The 12,403-nt window shown below is 43.8% G+C and overlaps 1 protein-coding gene across 1 annotated transcript in view; it reads right to left on the bottom strand.

The window, feature by feature from the left end:
- The window catches only part of MCF2 (MCF.2 cell line derived transforming sequence), a 51,507-nt gene that overhangs the window by 11,628 nt on the left and 27,476 nt on the right, over positions 1 to 12,403 (bottom strand). The window contains exons 12-21 of the mRNA XM_054388422.1: positions 12,231 to 12,402; positions 8,560 to 8,648; positions 7,856 to 7,944; positions 7,585 to 7,651; positions 5,656 to 5,771; positions 5,472 to 5,541; positions 4,989 to 5,081; positions 4,125 to 4,217; positions 2,499 to 2,624; positions 1,507 to 1,728 (exon numbers count right to left, since the gene is read on the bottom strand). Of these exons, the coding sequence (XP_054244397.1) occupies positions 1,507 to 1,728; positions 2,499 to 2,624; positions 4,125 to 4,217; positions 4,989 to 5,081; positions 5,472 to 5,541; positions 5,656 to 5,771; positions 7,585 to 7,651; positions 7,856 to 7,944; positions 8,560 to 8,648; positions 12,231 to 12,402 (1,137 nt within the window). The remainder of the gene's footprint in view (positions 1 to 1,506; positions 1,729 to 2,498; positions 2,625 to 4,124; positions 4,218 to 4,988; positions 5,082 to 5,471; positions 5,542 to 5,655; positions 5,772 to 7,584; positions 7,652 to 7,855; positions 7,945 to 8,559; positions 8,649 to 12,230; position 12,403) is intronic.

Below are 12,403 nucleotides of genomic sequence, written 5' to 3'. Positions count from 1 at the left end.
ATTGCCTGCCACTGTGGTAGGAGGCACACTGATTTCCTTGGCATTGCAGTGAGTTTTGAACCTCTGTCTTCTAAGTTACTGACTCACAGCTGAAGAGGCATTTACCACAGGATATTTTACACAGCATGTGAAATACTATCCTGAGGGGGTTCTTCTGTTTGTTTAACAGACGTCCAGCTACACAGCTTCTACCCAACAGCTTGCTTTGATTCTGAATCCCCAGAAAACATTCTTGGAAAGAAAAACAAGTTCCTGATGCTCCCATGAATCAAACAAATGTCAAGCTCCAGAAACAGGATTTCACCCTCAGGACAGCAATTCTGCAAACAGATGTGTGCAGATGTAATCCTGAAGCATCCACGGATTCTTTAACCCCAGCCCCTCAGTGTGGCAAGACAAATAACTGGAAAACAAGCCCTCCTGGGGCAAGAAAAAAAAAAATGGCCATGTTGCCTGGAACTCCTGAGTGCAGGATTTTCTCCTCTGAGCAAGCTTTCCCCACACCATCCCTTCAGTTCTTTCAAAAGCACGTATGGCAAAGCAAGTACAAGAGGGAAACAAGCTCTCAGGAAGAAAATGATGCTGTTTGGGAAAAACATTTAAGTACCTAAACATATGGCCTGGGATTTGCTTTCAATACACAGGTTGTAACGTGCACTGGAGCTGAAAAGACTCATCTGCTGTTGCATGGCTTTCCAGATACTCATGGCATCTCCCTCCCCAGATCCTGCTGAGATCAGGGACCTGCAGTGCCCCTTTTTTTCTCTATTCTAAGATAAACTCATATTGAGTTTTTTCTTTATCAAGGCACAGTACTGACACAAAATGCTGATGTCAGAAGTGCTCATCACATGCAGTACATGCCAGAAGGTCTCTTTCAGAGGAACAGCTTAGGGTTTTTATTGATAACAGTTAGCATTTATAGGCTTGGGACAGTTGTTTACGTCCTTCACATTTTGCCACTGGCTACTCTCTTCATCTGGTAATTGTACTTTTAGCTGCAGTTAGAGCCTGCCAAAGAAGAAAGGCAATGAGAAAGTAAGAAAAGTCATCTCTGTATCCTCCTGGCTGGGATATAGGGCTCAGGAGCAGCCTAGCCCAAGGGGCCTCTCTGAGGAGCAGTGGTGTGAGGAGGCTCCTTGCTATCCCAGGTGGGCTGGGGGAGATGCAAAAGGCCTCCCCAGTTTCATGTCTTCATCCCACTCCTAGGAAGCAGACTAGGGAAAGGAGGAAGGCATGTTCCCATCCCTGGGACTTGCCCACAGCTCCATTTCCCTGGCAGATGCCCTCACATGTGTGACTCCATGGGCTCTCTCAGCTGCTGCTTCATCTGTGGGGGTTCTCACAGTTTATCACAACCAACAGCCTTTCACGGGCATGGCACTTTCATATGAGTCATTTCAGGCCTTGAGAGCAGAAAACAAGCCCCTGTGTTGGAGGAAAGATATTCTCTGGGTTATTGGTTTACAATACACATGGCAATGGCCCAAACTAAAAAGTCCTTACTTTCAAAAAATGCTTAAAACTGTAGGATGAGGTTTTGTCATATCCATCTCCATGCTCCTCTCGCTTCTTGCAGAAGACCAAGGCTTTCTCATACAGGAACAGATGCCTCTGCATTGGCTTGAACCTGGCAAGATCCTTCATCTTTGTTGGACCTTTTCGGTGCCCTGTCCAAACACTGAAAGATCCTTGCATCAATACCTTCCCCAGCTCGCTCAGGTCACCCTGGTCAGAGTATGACAAATGAAAAAGACAGAAAAGGACATCAGTTACAATGTCCAAACAATGACAGGCAACGGGGCCAGCTCTGTTCCAAAGCATGTCACCCTAAGAATAGGTCTTCCTGGAAGGATCAGACGATTTTTTTTTTTTGGAGTGCTGGCATGGTGCTAGGAGGGTAGCAGAGGTCTCAGACACAGGGCTGTAGCAAATCTATGTGAAGGGATACAAGTCAGCAACTGGAAGAACCAGAAAGATAGAAAAACTCTAAAGCTCCTACAAAAGTCCAGGTAAAGGGCCCTGGCTACTTCAGTGAGGAAGGGTAGATGAGATCTGAACCTGAATTGAGGTCTCAGAGGATGAACTTCTCAAGGAGGCCAGAACTGGGACCAGCAGCTTAGAAAGCAATCCCTTCAACCCTCCCTGAAGCCCTAGGAAAAAGACAACCACTTCAGTATGCAAGGATCAAAATCAGCCTCAGAGAGCACTTAGTTAAATGCTGCATGAGAAATGCTATGAAGACACCCAGGTGAACGGTAAGGTGAGCCACGAGAGAGCTAAGGTTCATGCTGGAAAAATACTCTCAAGTACCACAAGGTGGCAAGTATGGGCACTGTGAGGCTTTGGGGATGCAGACAGTTTCTAAAACCTTGAAATCAGACAGGAGGTTGTCACCTGTACCTAGCAGTTTTCAGCTCACACATTCTGGGACACTATCATTTCCCAGTGCATCATCTGACCTCATGCAAGGTCTCTCACTACCCAAATCTACTCACATCATATCCTGTTATTGAAATCTGATGCATAGAGTCATTGACTGACTTCAGCAAATCCAACATTGCAACCAGAGCTTCTTGAAGTTCCTGAACTCCATCACAGCTCGTGCTGTACTTCAGCAGCTCCTGAAAATAGAAATGGGAGAGCACGTGTTCACACTTGAACAAAGCAGGTTTTTCCATCTCCATCTCCAAAGTTTCCAGTGCCCAAAAGCAACCTGCACTGCTTGACTTTCTGTGGTAGTTTTAGGCTATGCCGTTAAAATTTTTCATGGATCTTGAACAGAAAATAGTAAAATGCAAATAAATCACTCTTGGGTGTAAAAAAGGAAAATAATGATTATTCTAAACAATCCCATTGGAGAGATACCTACCATAAGATTTGGTTCCCAAAACAATCTCTCTCTCTTCTCACTTCTTCACTCTGGGAGAGACTAACTTACTTCTGCTTGACCTTGGCTACATTGTTTTGGCTAAGTCTAATATCTCTGCTTCTGACTCTTGTCCCTTTTGTACAGGGAGGCAGGGAAGGGAGAAGCTTTTGCAGCATCCCTAGTCTTTGGCCAGGGGGGTCCTTGTGCTGTTTGTTAATTGTAAATATCTGTAAATATTGTATATTTGTACATATTCATTGCATTTCATTGTAGATTGCAGTTTGGCTTGTAAATACAGCTTCTGTTTGCTTCCAATGGGGCTGGTCTGGCAAAGTTAAGGTTGGGGGAGTGCCAATTTTCAACCCACCACACTTTCTTTTCTCATATGTCACTGGCAAAAAGACTCACTCTAAACCACAGTCAGTATGAGGTGTGGAACCTATCACTGAAGCATGGCCCATCTTCTCTGGGGGTCCTCAAGGACAGTGCCAGATTATAGATTAGTATCACGCTCGTCTGAGTTCTTTGTGTTGTGTGTTCCTGCTTTGTAAGAAATGGAGAACAAGGATCAGGTTTTCCATTAGCTGCCAACATGTCATATATGCCCTCAAATGAGATTGCAGCAGGTGAGTGTCTTCAGACTGGAATTTATGAAATCCAGAGCCTTCGAGTCAATAAGTAGAACACAGGTTAGGGAATTAGATCACTGATATAAAATTACTCTCATTTCACATCTCCTGTGCCCACTTACATTTTGTGTATACTCATCTCTCATTCAAGAGGTTAAAAGGTGGGGTTCAGAAGCCACTACCACATTGCTAATTCCCTTTTACAGAGTGGGAATAACAGCACTACTCTGCCTTAGACATGGGACACAAGAATAAATGCATTAAAGATTATAAGCACTATAACAACCCGAGAAGAAGAAGAGATGCATCAATATAATATATTTCATTCATCATACTTTCATGATCATCTCTAGTTTGGTTTTCCCAGCAGTGCTTCTGTCATTTTGCATCTCTGGAGAGATTCAAAGTCACTCTGCCTTTAAAAATAGGCTTGTTGAAAGCACTTGTTCCTTTTTCAGGTATGTGAATTTTTATCTTCTTGCAAGTCACTATGGAGAGCCAAGATAAGCACTGTGTAATCTAAATCTTAGTACTTATTTACAGGTAGTCTTTAATTGAAAAATAAAACAAACTGGAAAACAAATCTATCTCCTGATGGCCCTTCAGAGCAGAATATGAGATACCTTCAGAAGTAACTGGTATTTTGTCAGGCGCTGCACTGGTTTGAGCAAATAGGAATCCAGCCCCAGTTTGTGCTCTAATTTTCTTTGGCATTCCTGGAAGACAGAATTCAGATTATCATAGAACAGTTTGGGTTGGAAGCGACGTTTAAGATCATCTAATTCCAACCTCCCCCTGCCATGGACAGAGACATCTCCCACTAGAGCAGGTTGCTCAAGGTCCCATCCAACCTGGTCTTGAACACCTCCAGGGAGAGGATATCCACTACCTCCCTAGGCAACCTGTTCCAGTGTCTCGCCATCCTCACTGTAAATTTGTTCCTAATATCCAGTCTAAATCTCCCCTCTTCCAGCTTAAATCCATTCTCTCTCATCCCATCACTACAAGCCCATGACAAGTCCCTCCACAACTTTCTTGTAGGCCTCATTCAGGTACTAGAAGGTGTCCATAAGTTCTCCCCAGACCCTTCTCTTCTCCAGGCTGAACAGCCCCAACTCTCTCAAGCCTGTCCCCACAGAGCAGGGGCTCACAGTCCTCTGATCATCTTTGTGGCCCCCTCTGGACCCATCCCAGTGGATTAAGTTCTGCACCAACTATAAGCAGTAGTCCCAACAGCACAACTAGTATGGCTTGATGACTTTTGAAGATTTTGTGCAAAAAATGTCATATGGTGCCTGTAGAAATCCTACATTTAGAATGACAGAATGAACAGATCTGCCTTCAACTCCTTGTGTACAAGAAACTCTGCTGGTTTTGTGAGGCTTCCATGGAATAGCGTATAGAACACACTGCAAAGTTGAGGAGGGTGTTTAGGGTGAGTGTGTGTCCCAGGTTGAAGCCTGCCTGGGTAGGAACAATCAGCTCACCTGGAAGAAGGTGCTCTCAGAGCACTGCCTCCACAGGGACTCCGAGCGGGGCTTGTTCTGGCAGTACTTCTCATACATCTGGAAATCCTCTCGCTGGAAGGGAAGCCCCAAAGGCAAGTCACGAACAGGCACACAAAACCTGCCAGGCAGCCAGCTGAGCTGAACGCTCAAACTGCCACTCTGCTTTTATCTCTGCTGCCAGTTTGAGTATCTACAAGTCACAGAGTTTGGATTAAGAAAAAAAAAAAAAAAAAAAAAAAAAAAAAAGCACTGCTGGGAAATCACAGCAGACCGCAGTGTAGTCACGACTGCTGCTCTGCCCCATCTGCTGCCGGCCACCCACCCACGCTCCCTCCTTGCTGTTGGTGTTAGGGATCAGAAGTGTCTTACTCAGCTGACACAACTGAGACCTGGCTGAGTGCGACAACCTGGGAGAAACATTGGCCTTCCAGTCTGCTTTGGAAGTGAAAATGAGTCACCCACCCTGTCTAGGAAACAGCATCCTACTCTCTCGGGTGCTCCCAGGCAGCTTTCCAAACTGTGCAGGAAAATTCTGCAAGAGAAAGGAGGAGAGACAAAAAGGCAGCAGTCAGCGAGGTATGGCTTGGCTGGGTGAGTGTTACAGGCTGGCAGTCCGATACAAAGGTGAACAGAGTCAGCATCATACTTGTTGTGGAAGTCGTATATCTCAGGCATGTTCCCAAAGAGGACATCCTTCCTGTTCCTCAGCACGGGAGGCATGAGGATGAGCATGGCAGGATTATCCATCTCAGCTCTGTAGCCCTGTGGGATGCAAAAGGGGCTCATCACTCAGTTGGTAGGAACCTGGCTTGGCATCACCCTCAAGGCAGATGAAAAGGGGACGTGAACAGACTTTCAATACGATCTGCTTTGTTTCAAAGTGCAACATCCCTTTTATTTCCTTGGTTTTGTCTCTTAAACCCTTGTCCTTCAGCATGTGGGGTTGGGGCTTGGGATGGGTCTCATAGGGCTGGCCACACTGTGGAGATGCACTCCATTTACCAAGGGCAAATCACAGCCACTTTCTCCCTGCTATGGCTGGACTACAAGAGAGGTCCTGAAGGAATCTTGTCTGGGTTGAGCACATCTGTTGCTCTGACTGTGGGGCAGAGGAGTGACATCATGTTTGTATGGGGTATGCAGTTATACACAACCTCACAAGAACCAGTGCAGGAGGCGACTTGTTGCAAAGCAGAGACAGCTTGAGATCAAATACCAAAATCAATGGACTTTTGCTCTTGTACAAGACCCACTGAGCACCAGGGTCTCACTTGCCTTGATGCTTCAGGATTTCTGTTCTTTGTAGGTTCACCTGCCTTTTGAAATCACAGCCTCCCAAGCAGGGAGGAGCTGGAAGGGACACCACTGCACTACGAAGTGGTAGGTGGAACTAGGAGACAATTTACAACTCCCCTCAGTGAAATTACAGCACTGCAGCAACACAAAAACATTCACCAGAGGTAGTAAACATCCTATCTGAAGGGCTGGGAGAAGGCATGACCAGAGGTCATAACCAGAAGACATCGAGGTGGCCATTAGCCACAGCTCAAGCTAGCCATGCTAGGCACCAAGTGTCACACAGAACTGAGGTCCTTTTAACATAAGCAGCAAAAATGTTTGCAAAAATGTCTTCAGTATGTACAGCACATCTTCTTTGGCTTTCCAAATTAATCTCTCACACTCATTATGGCTGGAATCAGTATTCCTGATACTAAGCAGACATTTCATAGTTGATTAATGGTGCAGTAGAAGATGAGTATCTGGAAAATTAGTCATTTATATTTAACCACTGCAAACAGCCTTCCTTTTTTTTTTTTTTTTTAAAAGGAAATGCTGCTTTCAGAAAACTTGAGTCTGTCCATTTTTGCTCTCTCTAGACCTAATATGCACAACAATAAATCCACATACCTGCCAACTGCTTCATCATAGAGAGAGTGGTTTAACAAAAAAAAAAAAACAATCAGTGCAGGGTAATTGCATGTAACTACCTGCAGTCCCACAGATTTATATCCTGCTTGCTCTTGGGTGAGAGAAATGCAGGAGGGGAAAGCTATTTAACAACCACCTTGCATTGGCCATCAGCAAGAGTTATTTTGGAACAAAGGAGAAGTGTCTAAAATGGCAGTATGAGGAATTATAACCTGGTTTCTACAGACACATACTTTATGTGTCCATGAACTTCAGAGTATTGAGACAGAATTCTCCAGAGGATAAAATACAGGTGTTTTTTTTTCATCTCCAAAAGACAAAAGAAATTATGGAACAGTTAAAAACAACAGCTTTTTGTACATTCTTCCAGGCACTGACAAAACTAATTACCAGGGCTTGTGTGTACAAACAGAAGGTTTCTCCCTCATTCTAAATGAAAAGCTCATCCTGACACCAACTGTTCCCAACAGATGCCACCAACAAAGAAAAGCTAGGGAGAAAACTTGACAATTTTGACTAGTTTTGGATCTGGCATTTTGGTAGAAACCTGCCTTATCACATTTTTGCTTAGTTTGACAGAGTGGCAGGTGCCCTTTTGTACAAGTGACTGGGAAACAGCAATCAGCAATCCAAAGGAGTCACTCACCGTCAACACAGTGAAGAGTTCCTCTACATACACTCTCTCAGTTTCTATAAGTTCATTTATGACATGGCTAAAATACAGGAAAAAAGAAGAAAGTACATTAATTTTATGTCTTGCAAGCAGTGCAGTTCAACAAGCCCAAAACACAGCCTGACCCCACGAACCTCAGGAGGTTAAAGCACAAGAGATGCCACACCCAGGTCAGGCCAGAGGAACAAGTGGCTGGGGCAAGGACTGGCCAGAATCATTTTAAGTGATGTAAAAAAAAGCTTACCCTTTTAGTATATCCAAGTTGTCATCACTGTCTGAAATAAAATACTGCAAGGAATTCCGTTTTTCCTGATAGTCGTGCATCACTTCAATCTGGAAGAGAAATGGGAAGCACTGGGAAAAGCTGCAGAGAGGTCACTGCAGAGGTAGGATAAAGCCACACAGAACCACAGCATCATAGAATCAGTAAGGTTGAAAAAGACCTCTAAGATCACCAAGTCCAACCATCAACCCAACAACACCATGCTCACTAAACCATGTCCCATTAAACAAAGGAATTCTTCCTAAGGAATCCTTTGGGATACAGAACTTTAGAAGGGCACAGAGTGCAATGGGTAGGCAAATATTCCTAGAAACTATTCCTGCTGCATAAAACGGTAACATAATTTGTTAGTGAAGGGACCAGAGAACAGTTTCCACAGGGAAAATAGCTCTGGATAAGGAGTTTTACTAACAGACATCATCGTTACACAAAGTTCAGGGAATAACACACAGGAAATCGATGTCTGTGACTTGGAAAACCAATAAAATCTCAGGTGCTGGATTAATCCAACTAAAGCATATAGATATGAAAGATTGGAGTTTGGGTTTTATTCAAAGGAGAAAAAAAAAATAAAGAGCATCTTCCAACCCTAAGTCTAAGTACTATCAATTCTTTCTTGTTTTTCAGTGTATAAAACTCATTCAGATTTCAAGAATAATTTTTACCTTGCGAGAACTTGGAGTTTTTCTTGATGTTTTCTTCCCAGGGAGAGAGAGGTCAAATGAAAATTTCAAACTGGAATTAAAATCCATACCTTGGGTAGAAAAAAAAAAAGAAACAACAGAACCATAATTATATAATATACATCTATAGTGAGGGAGGTGATTCAGACAGAACCTGAGAAGTCACAAAGAAAAATGGGCTGCATCTTACGAATGAGTAATTAGTTAGCTGACACTACAAGCAAGCTGACAAAACAAAAAGGCATCTATCTCCAACAACAATCCTAACCCCAAATACCACAGAAAGCTCACAACGTGAAAAATAATCAGACAACCCAAAAATGTCCATTAAGTGGAGACTGCAATTGACTTCTAACAAAGTCTGTGAAGCCTGTGCAAATGACAGAAAATGTAACATCCAATCCAACTACCAAAAGGAACATCACCTATTGGGATGCTGTCAGAAAGCCCTTTTATTAATGTAGGCCAAGATATTGTTTCTCCACCTTAGAATCATAGAATTTCAGGGTTGGAAGGGACCTCAAGGGCCATCTAGTTCCAACCCCCCTGCCACAGGCAGGTACACCTCACACCAGATCAGGTTGCTCAGAGAATTACTCTGTTATCAGTAAATAACTACTAGCTGTAGTACTTAAGGTTACAGAGGTAAATTAAAAAGTTGATCTCCCCAGTGACTTATACAGCATCTTCCAAATGCTTCTTGCTCCAGAATAGTCACTCAGGCAATTCTTCATCAAAAGAGTCTCTTCCCCCACAAGATTAATGGTGATAATTTCTCCAGCACCACTCTGGCTCCAGCCTCAGTCATATCTCCACATGCACAGCTGCAGGTCTAAAGGCTACACCAAATTCTGAGACCAAAAAAGACACACACTCTGATGTGCAACATGCACCTAACTTACAAATAGAAAAAAAGAGGCTAGCAAACATTAATAACAACAACAACAACAATTTTAAAAGCCAATACAGTAACAATAATAATCTGAACTAGTGAACTCCTCCCATTTAGGGTGAAAAAAGCTATCCCAGTACATGTGGATGCAACAGCAGCTGTGTCTAGATCTACTATTTCAACAGTGCTGACACCAGAGCCACATTTTGTGAAGCAGAAAGTCAGAAAAAATAGGGAGAGAAATGGATGTAGAGGAATGTGAATCCAGGTGAATAGCAAGCACTCCATCTTCTGATGGGACTGCTGTAGGATAAAGTTGTTAAGTATCATCACACTGTGGTGAGACCTTAGACCTCCATGTGTGAACACATCAAATGAGAGAGAGCTCTGGATGTTGGAGAGCAGGTCAGAGGTGTGCATGGGGTATGACCCATCATGGATAGAAAGATCCAAAAAGAAGTGAAGACTTGCCAGTGGTCCTACTGCAAGACCTACTGCGAGGAAAGGAACACTAATAGGAAGTTGCACAGGAGATGATCACCAGCTGCAGCTCAGTGTTCTGTTTCAAGAATGAGTTTACTGCAGTCCTCAGGCCTCACCACAGCCTATCCTAACACTAGGTTTTATGGCTTGGGACAGGACAGGTTTACTCTTTTTTCCCCCCCAAAAAAGTGGTTTGAAAATTAGAATCACATTTATCAGACAGGCTTCAAACCCAGGGCAAAGATGAAAGAGGAAGCATCTGCCCACAGATAAAAAGAAAGAAAGAAAAGAAAGAGAAGACAAAAGTGATGTGCTCAGAGGTGGTTTGGTTTCAATCCATGCCATGAAACTCATCTATCTCAAAGCACTCCCAGCAGAGCCCAGCATGTGTCATGTCAGCAGGCCTGCAGCAGTTTGATGTTTAGTATCAGAGGCCTTATTAAAAAGCTCTCTTGGCATGATCTCTCCAAAGAGGAGCCTTTTGTCTTTCCCAGCTTGCTCATTTCAACACACTTGATCTTCTCCTGCAGGAAGAGGATTAATGGAGGATACCTGTGCTTTGCAGGTGGCTGAGTGCCTTTGCTGGAAAAAACGTGCAGCTGATTGATGATGGTTTCATAACATCCCACAAAGGTAGCCACACATTTACCCCTACTCTTTAAGCCTATAATTCCTGCTTAACACTTTCCTGATTCTAGGAAGCTGGAGAAGTGGTGTCAGGTAAAATGGGCAATGCTCTGGTTTGAAGCTTTAGAGATTTTTGCCTGATTGATGGAAGGGGTTCAGGGGGCAGTGTGGTCCAGTGAACATGGCATCAGCTTGGGAAGAGGAAGTCTGGGATTTATTTGCTGCACAGGCTTGCATGGTGAGTAGCTTAAGTCCCCTCACTGCATCTAGCTTCATTCCCATCCCTCCAGAAGCCTGGCTATTGACATTAGTCACTGCCCAAGCTGGAGCCACTTTTTACCATTTGCATGACACTGCTGCAGTTCAGTGTAACCAATATTCACTAATTCATCATAAAAAGAAAATAAAATTGTGTTTGAACATGAAGTAACTGCTTTATGCAGAATTTAATATTCCCACATAACTTAGCATGTCTCTAGCTTAACAATCATGGATATTACTTTGGAATGCTTTTAAAGTGAGATACACACAGGGCTGCCAAGAATGAAAGTTTTAATGTTATTATTGAAAGCTAATATTGTGCAACATCCCATTACCCAAATCAGGGCAGAAGACACAGCGACCTCAGTTCAACCAGAATCTGTACTTTATGGGCAGTAATTATTCCACAATTGGGATTTAAGGAAAACATCCTCAAGGAATCAAAGGGAGTTAAGCACCCAGCTCATTTCTGTTCATGAGATTTGAGCTCTGCTTTCTCCAAGCTCCTTTTGCAAACATCAGTCTAACTTTATGTCACTTCCAGCTCAAGACAGCCACAGAGAAGAGTATGCTAATAAATTTATAAACCTTCCCCTTTTCCCCTCTACCACTAATTCACCAATTTTCAGCCCAGCAAGATGCTAGGAAAGAAGAACTGGAAGTGTGCATTGTTTACAGCTCTCCTTTTGCACTGAGAAGAACTGAAAATAGAATCAGAATGGTTTGGGGTGGAAAGGACCTTAAATACCACCTAGATCCAAACCATGGGCAGAAAAAGCTTCCACTAGCCCAGGTTGCTCAAGGCCTCATCCAACCAGGCTTTGAAACACCTCCAGAGAGAAGGCATCCAGAACTTCTCTGGGCAGCCTGTTCCAATACCTGACCATTCTTTCAGCAGAGACTTTTTTCCTAGTAACCAACCTAAACCTCTCCTGGTGCAATCTGAGGCCATTCCCTGTCATTGTATCATTTGTCACTAGGGAGAAGAGACCAACACCCACCTCACTCCGATCTCCTTTCAGGGAGTTGTAGAGAACCAGGTCTCCCTTCAGCCCCCAATTCCCTCAGCTGCTCCTCACCAGACCTGTTCTCCACATCCTCCACCAGCTTCACTGTCCTTCTCTGGACACACTCCAGCACCTCAATGTCCTTCTTGCAGTGAACCCAGTATTCAAGGTGTGACCTCACCAGTGCTGAGTACAGGGAGACACTGACTGCCCTGCTCCTGCTGGCCACACTATTGCTGATCCAAGCCAGGATGCTGTTGGCCTTCCTGGCCACCTGGGCACACAGCTGGCTCGCGTTTCTCAAAACCTACCTTTAGCCTTACTCTTCCTGCCTCAAAGCAAAATTATCATCTGAAAATAACCATAAACTTAAAATATCTTACCATGTTTAGGAGAGAACAATGGAGATTTTGATCTGGGTGGATTTTCTGGCCGAGGGGCCACTAACTGGACAGGCCTCACGTGTTTATCCAGCAGCTTCTTGAAGCAAGACTGACGGTTCTCAAACATGCTTCGAACGTTTTCAAGCTTGACCTGCACTGACTGTATCTGGCAC

The sequence above is a fragment of the Indicator indicator genome, chromosome 17, assembly GCF_027791375.1.
Source record: "Indicator indicator isolate 239-I01 chromosome 17, UM_Iind_1.1, whole genome shotgun sequence".
NCBI classification, from domain to species: Eukaryota; Metazoa; Chordata; class Aves; order Piciformes; family Indicatoridae; genus Indicator; species Indicator indicator.
Note: the sequence above shows the minus strand (reverse complement) of the source record. Positions and strands in the feature narration are given on the sequence as shown.